This window comes from Centroberyx gerrardi, chromosome 6, assembly GCF_048128805.1.
Source record: "Centroberyx gerrardi isolate f3 chromosome 6, fCenGer3.hap1.cur.20231027, whole genome shotgun sequence".
In the NCBI taxonomy this organism is placed as follows: Eukaryota; Metazoa; Chordata; class Actinopteri; order Beryciformes; family Berycidae; genus Centroberyx; species Centroberyx gerrardi.
Genome location: NC_136002.1, coordinates 6,303,859 through 6,324,769, shown reverse-complemented (window position 1 = coordinate 6,324,769; position 20,911 = coordinate 6,303,859). Strand labels below are relative to the sequence as shown.

General features: G+C 43.8%; 1 protein-coding gene across 1 annotated transcript in view; it reads left to right on the top strand.

Moving 5' to 3' along the window:
- Positions 1-214: 214 nt before the first annotated feature.
- The window catches only part of LOC139927488 (solute carrier family 12 member 9), a 44,287-nt gene continuing 23,590 nt past the window's right edge, over positions 215-20,911 (top strand). The window contains exons 1-7 of the mRNA XM_071919645.2: positions 215-816; positions 3,264-3,398; positions 4,804-4,941; positions 5,538-5,864; positions 7,449-7,556; positions 7,804-7,915; positions 18,893-19,050. Of these exons, the coding sequence (XP_071775746.2) occupies positions 597-816; positions 3,264-3,398; positions 4,804-4,941; positions 5,538-5,864; positions 7,449-7,556; positions 7,804-7,915; positions 18,893-19,050 (1,198 nt within the window). The 5' untranslated portion in view covers positions 215-596. The remainder of the gene's footprint in view (positions 817-3,263; positions 3,399-4,803; positions 4,942-5,537; positions 5,865-7,448; positions 7,557-7,803; positions 7,916-18,892; positions 19,051-20,911) is intronic.

Sequence of the window (20,911 nt, the reverse complement as noted above, 5' to 3'; positions counted from 1 at the left end):
AAAAAAATCAATTGTTTTTTCATCTACTACAGATTCCTCCTTCAATGTATTCTTTATTTTCACTTTGGCACTGGAACACTTGTTCGTCAATAAGAGTCTTATTTTGAAAGTTATGACCGGACGTTGCATTTGTTATAGTGGCTAACTTGACACTGATTAATCACATGATAAACCTACTCCGTAGTTTGTTACAAATTATCCAGAGCCACAATGGCAGAGAGATGGGGAGCTCCTGTGGATTTTAGATTAATTTGTACTCCTACTTCTTGGTAGGACTGTTACAAATGAATATTTAGGCGGCTTGACCTCGCTTATTTTATTTATTTATTTTTTGCTGATAACGAAAGCATATCGTATTTCTCCTGCTTTGCTATCGAGGTAGGCTTGTTTTTATCGATTAGCTATCCGGACCTGTCACTGATAAACCTCTCCACTTTTCGAGAAAAAACGTTTGTTTTTTTACGTGTTGGAGATAGGCTATCTGCCAAAACAGTGTGTGACACTGATTTGGAGTCAGATTTCCAAACCAAAGCTGAGGCGACAGCTCTCCAAAGCACCTTATGAAGTTGTGAAGTTAGTTAGAGGAAGGTTTCACCATGACAGAGCGGACTCCTCTCCTCCACTACCGCCTCTCCACCAGCGTCAATGAATCCGAGATGCGGTCACCGCCGGCCGGCCACACCGTGGAGCAGCGGCCGGCCAGTCCCAGGCGGAAGTCGACCCCCCACCGGCAGCCACAGAAACTCTCCACCTTCTTCGGTGTGGTGATTCCCACCTTGCTGTCTATGTTCAGCGTCGTGGTCTTTCTCAGACTTGGTGAGTGTGCTAATGATGCCAGTTGTAAACTTTTAACAACACACGTACGCCGAACTCCATTTAAAATTCTGGCAATTTAATGCTTTCGTATCAGTAAAAGTAGGCTACATACCTTGTACAACATGACTTAAGTTGATATACTAATTATTAGGAGACACTGGTAAATTCGGCATGTAAGTCATCCACCAAGCATCACTTATTTCAGTAGAATTTCAACATATATGACTGTCTCTCCTGTTATTCCCTTGATCCTCTTCTGCCAAAATACTCAATGGAGGGCGGTAGACAGCAGTATGAATCCATTCTAAAAGTTGACATTTTATTGAAATACATTGTTTTGTCTGTCTGTGTTGTACACATGGTGTAACTGGCTCATAGAGAGGGACCAGGAAGTTGTACAGTTAGACTGATATATCAGGCTGATATTGAACTTTTTTATTGAAAATCAGATATTAGCCCAATGTCATCCACCTCTGATATGATGCAGTTTCATTGATTATGTATTTATTATATAATTGATCAATACTCCACTGGTTGTCTGGGAAGCCCTTAACCTGAATTGATTCGAATGATTGATTGATTGATTGATTGATTGATTGATTGATTGATTCGAACATTTTCTCAAATAGAAAGATATTGATTGTCGGCACAACATAAGGTAGAACCCTAAAGCCTTACCTGTTGTGGGCTATTTACAAGGAATTTAAGATACACTGGCTTTTTGTATTGAAGATGTACAAAACAGATGATGACATATTTCTTTAAGTGAAATGATCAGTCGGAAGGGAAAACCCAGTACTTTCCAGAAGCATTGGGGCCACTAGGCCAACTGTATTGAGAGGACAGATTTCTTGTTGTGGCTTAGAGTAATACAGCAAGTTTGAGGTCAAAGTAGCAGAGTAAGCAATTCGGGGTCCACGTCAAGAGAATAAAAGCTTCCTTTTTCCTGCGAAAACCTCCAGCCAGTAATCACGTTCATATGACACGCAACTCAGGGTTTAGAATTTCTGCTCTGATAGCACAAATAGGAGGCCATTGATAACTGAGCGCTTAGAAATAGAGAAATTCACCTTCTCTTCTTGGTTACTCTTGTCAGATTGTGTGTGTGTATGTGTGTGTGTGTGTGTGGTTGTGAAGTTTGTAACGCGGAGTGTTTCTCCCTCTCTGTTCGACCTCCAAGTTGTTTTCTGACTCCCTTTCGTTTGCCCCCCTGGTCTCGTGAGATGTCAGCTGCTGTGGTGTGGACACACACACACACACACACACACACACACACACACACACACACACACACACTGCTGCACACACACTGTGCCACAACTGTGAAAGATGCCAGTTTACACAGGAACTAGAAAACAGGTTTCATTGTGGATGTGAAACTGTTCTTCCGCCTTGACAGCCACACCATGTAGATGAGATGGAAAATAAGCATATTTATTATTGGATGACATAAATTCAATTGTAGGCTTGGGCTGACATCAAAGTCTGATGGTAGAATTAAAAATATCCCGATATACCAAATGGTGTTATGATCAAATTTAGTTTAGTGCTAAAACAAAGTAAAACCATGTTATGGCAGGTTTTGCATTGCAAAAACACATTTTATTGAACATTGAGTTCCCTGTTTAAATCTTCACTCATTTCTATATTGAATACTACAGTATATGTCTTCCTGCCTTCTGCTTGGTATTACACTCTCGCTCATGAGATTGCGGCTCTGGTCTTGCTGTTATGCTGAGTGTAAGCATGTGACACATGTAGTAGTATTGTAGATAAAAGGAGCTCATGAACACAGCTGCACTATGCTGGTAATCACAGCAGTCACAGTACTAGAAAGTGGCGATAATATGGAAATGGGTGGTTAACATGGTATAAAGTGAAACCAGTATCTCTCATCAGATGTGCGTGACTTTGCTTACAAAGATGTGTCAACAAGTTATTTGAATTACACACTGTTAGCAGATGAAGTAATATGGTTTGGGCTGGAAATATGTGTGTTTGCCCATTGTATGGTTTAGGGTCTGACCAGTAAAGGAGATTTTTTGAGGGGGAAAAATCCTTTGATTTGTGACTCCAGTTTAAGTTTGAGAGAGGAATGGAATGGTGTGATGACGATTTTGCACATTTTAGCAGAAGACTTCATCTTTGGGGAAACTGAAATGACTGATGAGTGATGAACAGTTTTTCGGTAATGCATTCATCATCATCTACAAGCAGCCAGTGTGTGTGTCGAGGCAAACTGCTGATGATGCGAGTGTCCATCAGTGTGTATTGATCTGGCTCTAATATGGATTCCACATTGCATTCCCAGTACTGTAGTGTTTCCAGGAAAGGTCAAGTTCCTTCTTTAACCGCATCGATGTTATTATCAAAGCCAAAGTTCCCATTCCAACTCACCTCTACCTCTCTAATTCTCAATTTCTGTGTGTTTCTGTGTGTGTGTGCAGGTTTTGTGGTGGGCCAGTGTGGGCTATACCAGGCTATAGCCATGTTCCTGGTGGCCTACTTCATCATCAGTATGACCGTGCTCTCCGTCTGCGCCATCTCTACCAACGGCGCTCTGGATGCCGGGGGAGCCTATTGTATCCTACACACACACACACACACACACACACATACACACACACACACACACACACACACAGTCTGTAGACTCACACTGCGCCACGATTGTGAAAGATGCCAGTCTACACAGAAAGTAGAAAACAGGTTTCATTGTGGATGTGAAACTGTTGTAAAATCTTCAGCCTTGACAGCCACAGCATGTAGATGAGGGTGAAAATAAACATATTTATTATTGGATGACATAAATTTAAGTGTAGGCTTGGGCCGACATCAAATACAAAACAAAGTAAAATCACTTTATGGCAGGTTTTGCATTGCAAAAACACATTTTATAGATCGCTGAATGCTTGGTTTAAATCTTCGCTCATTTCTATATTGATCACTATATTGGCAATTGTGTTGTTTAGTGGTGTATTTTTCTTATTCCTGTGGATAACTGACATAGACAATGTGACGTCACATCAAGATATTTTCAGTGCAGCTACAATGGAGTTTGATAGCAAAACATGTTTGTATATCCAAAACATCAACAGTCAGATTTTGGTGTTTAAGATCATAAACATTCCCCAATGTTCCCGATCAAGTTGGGTAAGTTAACAGGTGCCTATACAGTGTACCCACCTTTGATTGAAGGCAACAAGTTCACACCTATCCTTCTGGGTTGTCGAAAGGCATTCTGGGAAACGTAGGAAATCACTAACCCGAGTAGACGAGGCAGGTTGAGGGAAAGTGGACACAACAAAAATATAAGTTACAACAGTTCATCATAAAATAACTCGAGGAATGTATTGAACATCACAGATTGATGATATCTAACAGTGGAAGAAGATCCGAGGGTGGATTTCTTCCTTTACTGCTACACACACTGCTACACGCACAGACACATACACACACAGACACATCTATCCACACACACACACCGTCCCATGACATCTGCACATGACAGTCATGCAAGTGTAACATCGACAACATCTCCAGTGGTCAAGGTAGATATTATCAAGAGAGCACACAGACTTGTAGACACACACACACACACACACACACACACATAGTGTCTTTGTTTACGTTAGTATCTTCTATTTCTTCATTCTAGCATTGCATCTGGTGTAGCTTGTGTGCAGCGCTCTGTGTGAGAGTGAATGGGGCCTGTTGTTCATTATCTGCACTATAAGACACTGTCAGTGTTTTCAGATAGAGGCTGCTGTGCCTGCTCACCAACAGTCCAGTAATTAATCACAATCAGTGTCACTTTTCAGTCTAGATAGGCCATTTCTACCCACTCCTAAATTTCCTCTGGGATTAATAAAAGTATCTATCTATCTATCTACATTTTCTTACACCTAAAATGCATCACATCCAAAGTCATGCCAACACACACACAGATGCATCGATCCAGCTGCTGTGAACCTTAACTTCACCCAGACATGATCAGCCGAGCGTTGGGTCCAGAGTTCGGTGGCAGTATCGGCATCATGTTCTTCCTGGCGAACGTGTGTGGCAGCGCCCTCTATGTGCTGGGCCTGGTTGAGGCCATCGTGGCCACCTTCGGCGTGCCAGAAGGTAAGGGTTTCGTTCAACTCATTTTGGTTTAATAGCTTGTAAAGCCCTTTTCCAGTATGCTTTTGTATTTGGGAATATTTTGGGGGCAGTGGTAGCTTGGAGGTTGGAGAATTGGGCTTGTGACTGGAAGGGCGCCAATTCTTATACCTGGACCAGCTGGTTCCCATTGGTCATGGAATTCCTGGAATATCATGGAATTTGGCAAGGCGTATTCCAGACAGGGAAAGTGAGGGAATTTGATCAGTTTTCCGGGGGAGTCAGGGAATATCAGGGAATTTTACAGGAATATACAGTACCAGAATGTATTTTCCAACACATTTATTACATTAGATGTTGATTATCAGCCCAACTGTAGTGGAAACCAGACTGCTTCACCCCTTTAGAAAACCAATATTAAAAAAACAGGAAGGAAGAACATTTTTTAGGTCATAGAAGCGCTCCGACTATAATGTAAAGTCTTGGAAAAGTCATGGAATTTTACATCAGGGCCACAGAAGGAACCCTGAACTATTGGAGGGGAGAGCAACACCTTCTATTCTATATCTTATCTTAAGCATTAACAAATCTTCCCCTCATGCCGCTCTGCCTGCACCCAGACGGGGCGGCGGTGAGCTCCTCCTACCAGATGCTGCCGTCGGGCTACTGGTGGTCTCTGCTCTACGGCACCGGCGTCGCCTTGCTGTGCCTGCTGGTGTGCCTGGTGGGCGCCCACATCTACGCCAAGGCCACCTTCCTCATCTTCCTGGTGGTCATGTTCGTCCTGGGCACCATCTTCATCAGCTTCTTCGCCGTACGCCCTCGCACCATCCCCCTGCCCGGGCCCGCCGCGCCCGGCCCGGTGGCCAACGGCACGGGCCCCGGGCCGCCCAGCACCGCCAACTTCACCGGCTTCAAGCTGGACACGCTGCTGGGGAACCTGCCGGGTAAGGTGGAGGTGGCTGGACTAGATTTAGACTAGATTTAGACTAGATTTAGGCTGGGACGGCAACTTTGGTACTCAGTTGATTCTACAGATTTTGTAGAGTGCAGCCACCCTCAGATGAGTGTAAACAGTTATTAAATAGTTATTAATGACAGATTTCTCACTTTTTATTGGCCAAAGGTGTAAATGAGGGTTTTCGGAATTTCATTTTTCACAAAAATAGTGGCCTGTTGCAAGCATTAGCTCAGTGACTTATACCTGTCACGTGTACAGTATTTCAGTGTTTTAACTCAACAAATCCACTTACACACAACTGGTTTCCTATTTTCCTGAAAGTGCCCAATGTTTCCCTGCATTTTTGGCGGTGTAAAAGAGAAGGGGAGTATTGATTGAGCCGTAATTACAGTGGATGTTGTAAATATCCCCCGGTTCTTACGGCCCATGGTAGAGTAACCAAGCACTCCACTCTCCTTACAGGGATTTATACTCAACCACATGATTACTAAGCTAATCGCTGTAACTCGGGCACACACTCAGGCACGTGTGCACACTGTTTAACACACCAGCCTGGAATAACCCCACTATTTGACTATATTTCAAGTCCACACACACGCATACAGCCGGTGCACTCCCATGTGTAACATGGCAAAAAGTATCTTACATTGGCTCCCAGTTGAATTAAGAATTGATCAAGAGTTTAGTGCTTATTTTTAAAGCAATAAATGGCTTGGCACGGGAGTATATTCTTAGATATACAGCTCTTTTCAGTGGAGTCAGCAGTGCAAGTCTTCTTTTTTTGGTTGTTTGTGGACATGTTTGTTTCATCCCTTTTATTTTCTATTGTTTTATCGTTTGTGAAAGAAAAGTGCTATACAAATACAGCTGTTATTATTACTATAGCTATTATAACTTAATAATGTCTTTATCAAACTGCCTTGTAAACCTTCTGACAAGCAGCTCATGATAGTTTTTGTCGCCTAAATCCTCATAGCTTAATCGGTAAAGCATGAAACTTACTTTCAGGGGTTCTGTTCCCACTGGGGCTCCCCATAGTAAAACATACGCGTCACTGATGGAAAAAATAGGAAAAAGGGCAGATTCTGTACTTTCCAACAGCACATTTGCACATTGTGAAAGTGCAAATATCAGCCGTGATCCATGTTAAACAGAGTTGTGGATTGTGACCAAAAAGTCCTACCTTTGGTAGATAAGGTGTGTTTCCAATAGTTTACATCCAAAATCCCCCTAAGGAGATTTTTCCTCAGATGTTGACATGTGTAGTCACAGATGGAGAAGACGGAGCAGATCTTTCTGAATGACAGAAAAGGAATGTGGGCGTTGTGTGAAAACTCCCTGCTAAGGTGTGAAGACTCATAAGGTTACATTTTCATAACAGTAGTTCTTTTACTTCCTTTCATTAAGTAGATACTGCTCCATAAACAACAGACATGATTTGTAAATAATGATTTTCTCAAGTGCTGTAAAACTTGAATTTTCCTCTTAATGACCACTTCTGTGAGGAAGAATGAAACATCCCTTAACAGCACCAACCAACTGTCTCATCTACTGTCATCTCTTCTCATAGCCGACTACACTGTGGATTACACAACGGGAACCATGATGACCTTTGCCACTGTTTTCGCAGTTATGTTTAACGGCTGCACCGGCATCATGGCCGGATCAAACATGTCAGGTAGGTGGGGGTGGCTGGATGTGTGTGTGTGTGTGTGTGTGTGTGTGTGTGTGTGTGTGTGTGTGTGTGTGTGTGTGTGTGTGTGTGTGTGTGTGTGCGTGTACGTGTGTGAATAACCTACTTATCTGCAAGTGTATATATGCTTAACCTGCCTATCTGTGTGTGAGTGAGAAAGAAAGAATAACCTGTGTGTGTGTGTGTGTGTGTGTGTGTGTGTGTGTGTGTGTGTGTGTGTGTGTACACCCAGGGGACCTGAAGAACCCCAGCTACTCCATCCCCCGTGGCACCATCACTGCCGTCATCTTCACCTTCATCATCTACAACTTGCTCAGCCTGCTGGTGGCCTGCTCCTGTGACCGGTCCGTAACACACACACACACACACACACACACTTTACCTTGGTATTTCAAGGCAGATACCACACAGTTACTGTATTACATTTGGTGTTACTTTCTCTTTTCCTTTCCTTTTTGTCTGTCTGTCTGTCTATCTGTGTCTCTCTCTTTCTCTCTCTCTCTCCCTGTCTCTGTATCTGTCTTTAACTCAGTGCCAGAGTTTGGTATTGATGTAGCTGTAAAGCAAGTGTTGCCAAGGTGCTAAACTGACATGAGAGGGCTATAAAGGAGCATTGGAGATCAATACAGCCATCATTTACCCTATCGTACTGTCCTCCCTGCTTCTGCCGCCTCCGCCTACAGCACACACACACACACACACACACACACACACACACACACACACAGCGTTTCTTAACACACTCTCTCTGCCTCTGCAATACTGTATTTTTTCTTCTGGCACCCACTTACAATCGCACGTATCTGTACATATATTTCTCTTTATGTTTTTCCAGCTGTTACAGATATCCAAGTACTTTCCCCTGTAAAGCTGACTGATATGTTGGAGATGCAGGTCTTTGGCCATTAATGAAAGCTGGAGGCAGTGTCAGTGTTTTGAAATGGGACCAAGTCAGCACTGCGCCCCTGCTCCCATGACCCATCAAAGAGGCCGTGAAAGGGGCCCTCACATGACCTGTGTGTGTGTGTGTGTGTGGGGGTGTTGCAGGCAAGGGACTGCATGCCTGTGTTGCGGGCCATTGAAGATCTTCCTCCGTTTATCAGCTGATATCTGTAGTTTTGTTCAGTACTTTGCTACCGATATCAGCAGTGCGTACCATGTACATTGGCTGATAACAGATGTGTACGTGTGCATGTGTAGTGAATGGTGTGGAAATGTGGTCAAGTGGGTGATTTTATGACTTTATGAAAGATTTTATGATTTCATGAAAGCTCACTTAGAGGGAGGGAAGGAAGATCGGGGGGGAATTGATTCTCATTACAGGAGGGGAAAGGGAAAAGAAAGAGAAAGAGGTCGAGTCAGAAGTGTAAAACCAAGTTCCTCAGAGTCGACCACACTACTTTTGGATTATGAAATACAGGACATACACACACACACACACACACACACACATCTTGTGGCTGCTTTTAGACAGGGTGTGTAATCTTGTGTTGGTGCAGTTGCTTGGATATCAGTCTCTCGTCTTATCTTTTGTTTGCCAAGGGTAGGTTGGTTTATGGGGGTTGACCAGAACTGAACTGATAATATGGCTGTACATACTGTAGCTAAGCGGCTAGAGGAGTGTGTGGGGGTGAGGAGATTGATCGGAAGCACTAGGGAAATTTTCTTTGCTTTCTGTCAGTCTGGTCGGTTGGTGAGTGGGAGTTTCCTCATTGTGCACTTTGTTGCTGTTCTTTTGTGACTCCATTTTTAGTGTAATTGCTAAGATTATAATAACCGGTCGATGAGAGGAAATAAGGAAGAAAAGATTTCCTCATTTTAAGTCTGTTGTTTTGATGAGAGAGATTACATCATTTACTAGAGAACTGTGTTGCTTTAGAAATTTCTGAAGGCTTTTCCCGTATGTATCTCACCACCATGTGACCATTTATTCCCCCCTGGATTTTAACGGCTGGAATTTTCTGCTTTCACTTCCCTAGATTATCACAATGCTCCGATTGTCCGCTGTTGAGTTGAAAAACACCAGAGTCACCAGACAGTATTTGACACCTAACTCAGAAGAATGCAACCAGTGACCGGCCACCAACCAGTATCAGCAGATGATCGCTGAACAAAAACCATTTTATTTTTGAATGCAGAAAATATGAGCTTTTACCAGTTACCAGTTTTTAAGCAGTGCGCTGCATTGCATTCCATCATCTGCTTGCAAAAAAAGTCACATTCACCACTTTTTGCTACATGAAGTCCGCAGCAGTATAAATTCCCCTCACGCCTAGAAAAATATCATCAAAAATATCCAAAGGGCATCATTAAATCTTATTGATCCCGATAAGAAAATTAGAAAAGTAGAAAATGCCAGTGTTTGTCTTGGCATAAGAATTCAGGTAACATCCATTTTGCAACTGCAACTGGGTCTAGAAATGAAGCTATTGAAAGTAAGCATTTTATGTGGAAATATACTGTAAACTATCTATAAAAAGTCAGTATGTGGTGACTTTCTTATTAAAACACAGGTGATCTGTATGGCTATAAAAACAAAATGAGAATCCTTAGCAACTCCACTCTTCAAGCAAAAAACAAACATTACTCATCCCGCGTTTATCTCCCGCAGCCAGTTGTTCATGCCGCCTCTGAATAACACTGACTTTCTTCACTTTTTGGGGCTGCTATTTGATATTTTTCCAACACGTGGCAGCCGGGTGGCAGTTTTTTGTCATTAAAATATGCAGGCAGGCGAGCTAACCGTATTATCATGGATTAAAATATGACTGCTCTGATTAAAGTCATCCGTCATGTCACGGCTCCGCCACGCCAGACGTCAGGGAAAGCCCCGTCGCCCAGAAAATAGACCCCGGGGTAAACGGCAGCAATGGCAGCGTCTTCTATTATTATGGGATGTCGCTGCGGGAGGCGGGAGGTAGGTCGGTCTGTGTTTGTGAGTTTGTGTGATTGTGATGGAAGATACTGTATAGTGTGGAGGTCGTGGCCCTGTATATGAGTTGGCATGACACTAACACTGTCAGAGTTAGGGGTTCAATTCCCACTGGGGCTTCCCATGCTGAAAATCAAAATAAAAGTGCCCCCCAAATGGCATCATTTCATAATAAAAGCACAGGAAAAATTCAGCATCTGTTGTAGTTGTGCGAGTTCTCCAAAAGGTGGCAGCCACGCTCTCTTGCCTGCCGCTCCCTGCTTCCCTGTCTGAGGCCGCTGAGACCGGCGAGGGAAGATTTAGAATGACAAACTAACCTTTGCATACGGCTCCTCTAAATTGCCACCCTCGGCAAATTGTAGTTCTGCATCACAGCTTTAAAAGGCAAAGTAGTTAAGATTGCATTTAAAAGTGAATGTCAGGGAGGTGTTCGAATGGCCGTTGAGAATGATTGTATTGCACGGCGGTAGCACCTCTTTATAACTACCTACCTGTGTCGAGTTGTGTGTGTGTGTGCAGATCTTACAGCATTGAGAACCTTGCCTATGTGTGTGAGCAGGGTGAGATAGGACGGGTAAGAGTGTGTGTTCATTATATTGACGGATGAGAGAATCCACACAAAAAACAGAATTCACCTCCGTTATTGCTCGGACTTCAGTCAGTTCAGACGAGGTTTGAACATGAACTACATAACTCACCATAACTCTCTTTCCCCAAGAGAGCCAGGACTCTTCTCTGATGCACTGAATGCAGAGTTTCTACTGGTCATGGAACTCCTGGAACATCATGGCATTTTAGAGATGTGTATTCCAGACAGGGAAAGTCAGGGAATTTGATACATTTTCTGGGGAGGTCAGGGAATATCAGGGAATTTTACAAATGGGTCACTTTACAGGAATATAGCAGAAATATAGCAGGAAGGAAGAACATTTTCAGGTCAAGGAAGCACTCTGAAAAGCTATGGAAAGTCATGGAAAAGTTATGGAACTTTACATAGGGCCACGGTAGGAATCTTGACAGTTCTGAGGGTGTTTTTTTACAGGCATATGAACACATCTTCTGTTTCATAACTATCAGCACTGCAATGAAATGCAGCTGATGTAAAAACCATACAAGTCCACAAATCCGGGTTTTCAGGTCATTGTTGATCGAGCCGCTCCAGATTTTGTCTTTTCAGATGACCAGCGATGATATGCCAGTATGGTAAGAGAGGATGATGAGGGGTGGTGATGACAGCAATGAAGGCTGAGGGTGTGTGAGATAGGAAGAGTCTATTAACCCCATGTGACCGGCTAGCCAGCCATGACGGATTGCCCTGTCGCTACCCCACCATCTTATAGTGTGTGTGTGTGTGTGTGTGTGTGTGTGTGTGTGTGTGCGCACACGTGTGTCGGCTGCGTTGATTTGGAACTTTCTCTCACAATTTGTCATTATTTTAGGTCTGGTGTCATGTCGGAATATTAACTAATTGATTTAGCGTGTGTGTGTGTATTCATGTGGGATTTTGCATGACGTCTTCAGTGTTTCCCACAGAATTCAAATGTATTTGTGGTGGTAGGTGGGTTGGCAACGGGGGGGGGGGGGGGTCTGAGTGCCTTTTTATTCTTGTATTCTCTTATATTGTCAATATATAGGCTAATATCAATAAAGGATCCCATTACCTGGATGGCTGAAAAATTATCTAATGTACTCCATTTTAAATAGTTTAAATAACTAACCTGTATATATCTAAAGTACTTTGTGTCAAAGATAACATAACTTAAAAATATAAACAGTGCTGTTCTATTTGTTGCTTTTGTCTACAAGGTGAAGAATAGAAATGAGACTCCTTTTACAGAGAAATCAGCTGTTCTGCCCTGCTACATCTCTCTGTGCTGTCAGTCTCTCCTGTATCTTTACATCGTTACATTACAGCCTTTGACATTATTATCTACTCTGTTTTACTGCTCAGCTCCTCTGGTCCAGACTGTCCTGCTCCTCCTCAGGACCAGTCCTTTTCCTTCTTTGAAAATATTTTTCAATATTAATCTGGATTGAGGGAGCAAACATTCAGAATCAGATTTAAAAAGTTAATATTAACATTATCAGTCCACTCAGTGGATACTGACTAGCAGCTAGGCTATACAGCGTGCTAATCTCGGAAACTCAGCTGTATTCCGAGTAACGTTAACTGTTAGTTCTTCTTTTCGGGAATTCAGTCGGCCGTCTTCTTGGCATGGAAAAAAATCTCCCTCACGCGTGTGCAGTGGGAGGCGAACAGACGGGTCCGGTGAGAGAGCGAGTGAGAGAGAGAGAGAGACAGAGACCGAGCAACAGAGAGAGAGAGGGGGAGCAACAGAGAGAGCAAGCGAGAGAGAGAGATCGCGTGGAGCAATTAGGGGCTGAGGGAATCAAAGCGCTACACGCAGTTCTACGATTAAATAGTGAAAAAAAATAAAATTTGTGGCGGTCAGTGCTGATATTGTGGCGCCCGCCACAAAGTTTTCTATGTGTGGGAAATCCTGGAGGGGTAGAGCAGAGTGAGGGGAGATTGTCCACTAGTTAATCGATCACGGATGGCGTCGTTCTCTCAGACGGATAAAAAAATAAAAATAAAAAATGCTAAAATGGGTCGCCAAATTTGGCGGCCGTTAATATACCTGGGCGGCCCGCCCAAGTAAAGTCTATGTGTGGGAAACACTGGTCTTACTGGATGAGCAATTCCAGGGGTGTCTGTCTTTGATTGATTGACTTCTGTGTGTGTGTGTGTGTGTGTGTGTGTGCGCTGCTGCCTCTGCTCCAGTGTATTGTGCCTCAGTGACCTGTGGGCTAATCCGCCCCGTGCTATAGAAGCTTTTGTATTAATTACTGACTTGATAATTATATTAATTTAAATCTGCTGGGCCTTCTTTTGTTGCACTATCTCTGACACGCAGCTTTGTGTGTGTGTGTGTGTGTGTGTGTGTGCGATCCACACACACCCTGAAGTGTCTTTCTTTCCTCTTTCTTCTGTTCCCTCCATCTGTTTCTCTATATTTCCTTTTCCTTCCTCATTCACACACTTCTCCCTCTCTCTGTCGTTCCACTGTCCTCCGTCAGTCCCTCCCCCCCTCTTCACCTCCTTTCCTTCCCCCTCTCTCTCTCTCTGTCTCTCTCCTCATTCTCCCTCTCCCTCCTTGTCCAGGCTCCAGCCATTGTGAGGCAACAAGTCCAGCATCCCTCCTTCCTTCCCTCTTCCTCTCCCTCCTTCCTTTCCTCTCTCTCCTCTCAACTCCTCTCCTCTCTCGTCCCTCTCTCCCGGCACTATCACCCCACAGCAGCGTCCTTGGCTTCCCCTTTTTCTTTTCTCTCTCTCTCTCTCTTCTCTCCGTCTATCATCCATCCATCCATCCACCCATCCACCCCCTCTCCTTTTGTTACTCCCTATCTCCCCACTGCAGAGATCCCAGTTACTTTCGCCCCCCTCTCTCCTTCCTCGCTGTTGTCCATGTTTGTTTGTTTTTTTTGGGGGGGGGGCAATAATGGTGGCAACACAGGCCAAGTCACCATGTTCTTCGAAAACATGTCCTATCTGAATTAAATGCTGCGGGGGTTGGAGAGAGAAAGCAGGATGAAGAGGGAAGGATTTGGGTGACAGATATATATATTGGTTTGCTTCTATATCAGGCGATATTGGATATCATATTGGACTGGATATCAGTCAGTCGGTGTCGTCCACCTCTGATATGATGGATATGATGCAGTTTGACTGATTACATATTTATTGTAGAACTGATCGATACTACATTGGTTGTCTGTCGGAAGCGTTTAACCTGAACTGATTCTGAGACATTGTGATTTGCTTTCACACAAGCATGCAGTTTTTTTTATGATAATCCAGGGTTTTAATGGAGAGTTTTAATGTCCCATGGTCTAAATGTTGTTTCAGAGGCTTTTCCACCCTGACAAAAAAAATTTGGCAAGAAAACGCCCAACTTAAATATCGTTTTTTTGTGGTATCGCCCTTCAAAAACCCATATCGGCCAAACCGATTCTGAATTTGATGGAAAGGATTGGAGAGAGAAGCTGAGAATTTGAAGTGGTAATACAGAGGCAACAGCAATCATAAAATGAGGTGAGAGGTTTGATGATCACTTAAATCACAAATGTGAATAGGAAGAGAGAGGCGAGGAAAAGCTGAGACGTGCCAAAAGGTGAGAGGGGGTTGGATATACAGCATGTGTGCGGCGTTGGGAGAGCAGGAAAGGCTGGAGAGCAAGGCGGGGAGGATAGAATAGGAGGGGAGGGAGAGACGGAGAGGAGGAGGAGGAGGGCGAGCGCGTAGAGGCCTTGTTAGCTATTGATCCCATTTAATAATCCTTAACCACAGTCTACTCCCCTGAGAGCACTTAACTCTCCCTCTCTCCCTCGGTCTCTCCGCCCCTTCCTCCTTCCCTCTTCCTGTCTGTTTTCCACCTTTCGCTCTGTGCGCCTCTCTCTCTCTATCCCCCCCTCCCTCTATCTCTCTTGATGTGTCTCTATCTCTTTTCTCGGCCCTCGCGTACCGCGGCTACACTCCGCCGAAAGTACCGACAAGGTCAAGGCAAACTAAGGCTAAAGACTAACATTAAATCCCATCACAGCGAAGGGTTTCAGTAGTTCAGTGCGAGGTGCGTTTTCCTGCTATGAAGTCGATTCAAAGGGCCGAGCAAATTACACGGCTCTCCTGCGGATTCAGATCCACATGGTCGGGCTGTTCCTGTTCAGATTTCTGGATTTTGGCCATCCCATCGGTGCGGCGGAGAATTGGGCCGTGGACTTTTCACCTTTTCATGTCTTTCTGCTGAGGCATTGCACTGTAAATATCGTGCGCCTTTAATTCGGCTTTAGTGAGGACGATGGTGCTCGAAGATTGAATTGGAAACATGCCCTTGGGATATTACTTGGATAAAAACTTAATAAAATTCACCAAAATAAATGGAATGGAAAAATGCCGAATAGCCTGAATCACATCAGATTTTACATTTCAGATTTTGCTCATTTCAGAAAATGAAAAGCTTTTAAGATTTTGCAAAACCTTAGTTGACTTTGCATTTGCATTTTTGCACATAAGAAACCAGCGAGATAATAAGTCAAGATCTGAATTGGGTTCATGTTGTTAACATAGCACTTCTGAGCAGTCTGATCAATACTACACTGGTTGTCTTTGGGAAGCTCTTAGCCTGAGTTGATTCTAATGCATGATGTTGATTGGATTTGACACAAGTATGCATGAGCATGTTTTATTAAATATTTATGGGGGGTTTCAGTGGAGAGTCTTAGTGTCCCATGGTCTAAATGTTGTTTCCACCACGACAAGTATAACAATCTGGGAGAAACACTGAATACGTTTGTTTTTTCGGGAATGTTTTGGCATGAAAATTGTTTCAATTTAAAGATACTGAATATTCAATCACAAATAACATCTATCGGCAGCTTCCATCCAGAAATATTAGCACCATATCTGCCTTCAAAAACCCATGTCGGTCGAACCCTAGCTGCAAACACGGGGAGAACGGCAAACAAAAGAAATAACGCAGTGAATGGGAAGTTAATGGGAAAACGGATGAGGGAGAGAGATCAACATTTGCATCCTACATCCTGCATTTCATCTGCGGTGGGAGCATTGACTCGCAGGGCCATCATGTCCATATTGCCAAGGCACAAATGGTCACATAATGGCGCGACGAGCATAACAATGATGTTAGCCATAAGCCAAAGCCATCTCGGTAACTAGATATGATCCCTATTGAGCATTTATGGGAGATTCTGAAGCCTTTTTTCTCCGGCATCATTAAACCAGACGGCCCAGAAGATCACCCAGAATCATTATGGTAGTCGTGATGAGCGGTGACCTCGCCCTTTAGGTGTTCAGATGACCAGGAGCATGCTAGAATAAGCACCGTTAGTGAGGGAAATGTGCTGGGGTTAGAGTATACACACACACACACACACACACACCAAAACACACACCCTCCTTGTCAGCACTTCATTTTTCATCTCATTTGAAAAATAGCAGATAATTAATCCATAATGTTCTACCCAAAGCGGTGGTGAATTATCAGAAGCGCAAACACGCGCAATGATGGATTAAAAGATGAATACACATGAATACACAAATGAGGGCATGAATGAAAATGGTAAACAAATGAGCTGAAGGATGGAGGAGGCCGGGAGGAACGAGAACAATCGGCCCAACAATCTCTGCGGGCTCCTTTTAGTCGTTTAGCTTTGCCTCCCTCCTCTTCTCTGAAAGCTCCTTTTAATCTGTCACTCGCTCCCTCTCGCTTTTGTTCTCCTCTTTATTTGGATGGCAGAGCTCATTTCGGCGGGATGATCTGATCAATAATTGCTATCGAGGCCACACACGCACAAGCACACACGCACACACACACACACACACACACGTGCATGCACATACACAGAGACAGTGCTCCCTTGGAAATGCATGAACAGGCATGGTGTAAAAACCACAAACTTAAAGTAGATGAGACACAGTGAAGTATTATTGTTCATTCTATTATGGTCCAACACATAGACTCTCCAACACACTCTCTCTCTCTCTCTCTCTCTCTCTCTCTCTCTCTCTCTCTCTCTCTCTCTCTCTCTCTCTCTCTCTCTCTCTCTCTCTCTCTCTCTCTCTGTCACGCACACACACACACATACACACAGACCCCATTCTTCATCGCTGTCACCCAGTTTACAACGGCATTGTTTTTGAGAGCCAGTTTGGAAATGTCAAGCTTTTTGAGATTTATTTTGCACCTGCTGCACGTCAGAGAAATTAATAAGCGGCCCATAAGTCTGACCCACATCATCACTCACCTCTCTCTCACACACACACACACACACGCACTCATATACACACACACACACTTAAAGTACTCATCATGCTTAGCACTTCTCGCGCTGTTCTCCTTTTGTGTGACAAACACACGGAGACAAACACACACCTACGAGTGTGTGTGCTTGTGTATAAGACCACTGAACGTTATTCGGTATTATGAATATGTCAGAGGCTCTGATTAAAGCAATGGTTCATAAACTTTTAACTGCAGCGCCCTACCCATAATGAACACGCACACACACACACACACACACACCAAATAAACAAAGTAGTTGGCATTTCCTAATTTCGAGGGTGATGTTAACTTCTCTGCAGAACCTTTGTTTAGTTGATTTGTGATTATGCGAAAGCTTGTGCGCGCGCGCGTGTGCGTGTGTGTGTGTGTGTGTGTGTGTGTGTGTGTGTGTGTGTGTGTGTGTGTGTCTGTGTGTGTGTCGCCTGCCTCTCGGGCTCTATGTGCAATAATAGTGTGCTCAGATCTTTGGACGGAGCGAACAATACTTAATAGGGCCATGATGATAAGTATTAAAACCACTGGACCTGAAAGAAAACGTGATGAGACTCTTAATTACGACAGAGAGAAAGAAAGAGAGAGACGGAGAGTGACAGAGAGAGAGAGACAGAGAGAGAGAGAACGGACACTGGGACGAGCACAGACGAAGAGAGGGAGGGGAGGACGGAGACGAAAAAACCTAAGAAACCTTGAGTGGATTTTAAAAACATCATGATGAGGGAGATGGAGGTGATGATGATGGAGGGGAATGGATAGATGGAGATCGAGATGGATGGAGAGAAAGAGAGAGAGAGAGAGTACTTGGCACTAATTCTCCTCTCTCTAGCTGTGCTGTATTGAAAAGAGGTAGGGGGCAGGCCATAATCATACACACCCTGCTGTGGTTTTTGCACTTTCTGATCTCTCTTTTTCTATCTCCTTGATGTCTAGCACAGCGTCTCCTATGTTTGCACACACACACACACACACATACACACACCACTAGAGTAAATCCCCTATTTCTGGATCTCATCATTAGGAGAATAATCACTTCCCCTTCGATCTTGCACTTTTTCCATTGGATGTTGGTGCGTTTTGCCCTCAGAACAAATTAGATCTTGTGATATAGGGTATGATGATGATGGGTATCTCCCTTTTCTTATCGTTGCATGTGAAATCTTTGCTGGATTTGTGAAATGTTATTTGTAGTGCTAGTCGTTCCTTCTTCTCTTTCTCTGCCATTGTCTGGTTTTCTCTCTACCTCTCTTACTCGCTTACTTCAAAAGGGAATAATTGTCGCCAACCAATAGTTCTGGCAGTTCTTGGAAGTTGAAATCCACTCCAGAAATTGCAGATTGTTTTAAATATCTACTGGAACTTGCTGTTCTCTTGCCTCCCCCCATCTTTCCCCCCATCCTTTCTGTCTTTCGCTACTGTAAGCTACAAAATAAAAGCAAAAATGCCCCCCCACAGCAAGGCCAAAGGCAAACTTCCACTTATGGTCGATACTAAGTACTCTACTGTATTCTGTTCTCTCTCCAAACCCCTTACAGCACCCTACTTCAGAAGGATTACAGCTTCCTAAGGGACATCAACGTCTGGAACCCCTTCGTCACCATCGGGGTTTACTCCTCCACCCTGTCCGCCGCCATGAGCAACCTGATCGGAGCCTCGCGCATCCTCTACGCCCTGGCCCGGGACGACCTGTTTGGTGGGTAACGCAGCTGTTATGTTTTGTCATAGCACACCGTTCTCCCCCCAAAAGACTTTGGGATCGGGAGCAGCGGCGTTGATGACGTCTCAAGTCTTCAAAGCACACCAGACTCACAGAATCCATCACTGTCGGTTCAACCGCGAGAAGGAGCAGTAAGCCGTGATTTCCACAGAAAATGTAGCAACCGGCGCATATGCAATGCAGTGTTGAGGTTCTGACTAGGATGGATGCCTTTTATTATAAAGCTGCCTCCAACATCAATTTCCAGATGAAAAAAAAAAGTCTAATTTAGTGTTTCGTACCCCTTTTTAAGCAGCAAAGCCCGCTGCTCGGGGAAACGGTTATATAGCATAGGCATGTACAGTATAAATGATAACACTATCTACCAATGTCAGCATATTGTTGAAGCACCCAGATACACAGGGCACCAAGTCAAGGAAAAGCCGAAGTTTGAATCAAGTGATCTGTCTTATTCTGCTTTATTTCAAGATATTGACACTTTGTATATAGAAATAAATCCCTGAAGTGAAAATGCAGTGGAAACAAGTGGAGTTATCTCACACTCATTGGCAGTTTTCAGAAGAATAAGATTTCAACACTGAATATGAGACTAAATGACTTGTCGAGATGGACATTGTTTGCAGGGTGTAGAAATGATGACACAGGCGTTCTTGGCTGTAACCGCTGAATATTGGCTGCAAAATACTGCTTACAAACCAGCGGCACTGCTAGCCTTGCTAAACGACTGTCCTAAATGACGAGGTCTTTATAATTTGCTGTCATTACTCAGCAGTTTGTTGTTGTTGTTGTTGTTGAACCAGGCATATAAGCATTTGCTGAGTGTCTATCAGTGGAATGATGCTGCATTCACATCAGGGGAATAGACAGGGGAAAAACAGATACAGGCTTCCTAGTAGAAAATACTGTTCATCTCAGCTTTCAGGTGGTGAACACTACTTGGGGACTTAGGGTTCGGTGAAACAGCTTGATTTCTCTGACTTCCCTGAATTCTGAACGTCACCAACAAGGAAATGTGTAAGAAATGACATATTCATTTCAAATAAAACCAATAAAATTAATGATTTTCACCATGCAGGTCATTGAGCTCAAGTCTTAAAATGCCATGGCAAGACACAACTACTTGCTGGATTGTTTGAAGTGTGGTTTGAACTCAAATGTATCACTCAGTAAGTGGTTTAGTGTGAAAAAGCTGATCACCAGCACTTCCAAGTTGTGTCTTTTAACCAAGTCAAGTCGTCCCAACAGCCGCTCCTATATGACATGAATGCAGCATGAGCTCATACCCAACTGGTGTGTCTTCTCTATCCCGCCCTGCCTCTCTGTGTGAATCCATGCTGCCTGGTGCTTTGTCATTATTAATGACTGTGAGCAACTTCCTTATCCCTTCCTCTGCTCCTTTGTTAAGTCTATTGCAAATTGATTTGGCCTGTGTCTGTGTGCGTAGCCGTGTGTGTGTGTGTGTATGTGTGTGTGTCAGGGGAGATGAATGGCTGTATTAGTGCGGGTTCCTCTGCAGAGTGGTCAGACGGAGCAGAGGCAGATGACTCACGGTGACAGTAGTGCAGCTCTGTCTGTTAACCAGCAGCCAAAGGGTTAACGTAAATTCGATTAATCTATTCAATTAGAAGTCAGCGACTGTGGACCCATAAATTTGTAATGTTCTGGTAAGGAATATGAAATGGTTAGTATGACTAGTGTGTGTGTGTGTGTGTGTGTGTGTGTGTGTTGTTCTTGTTGTCATTCATGCATGCTGCTCGCTGCTTAACCTTGCCAGAGTGTCCTATGCAAACTGAGTGATGGATGCGCCAATTTCTCAAACACACACACACACACACAC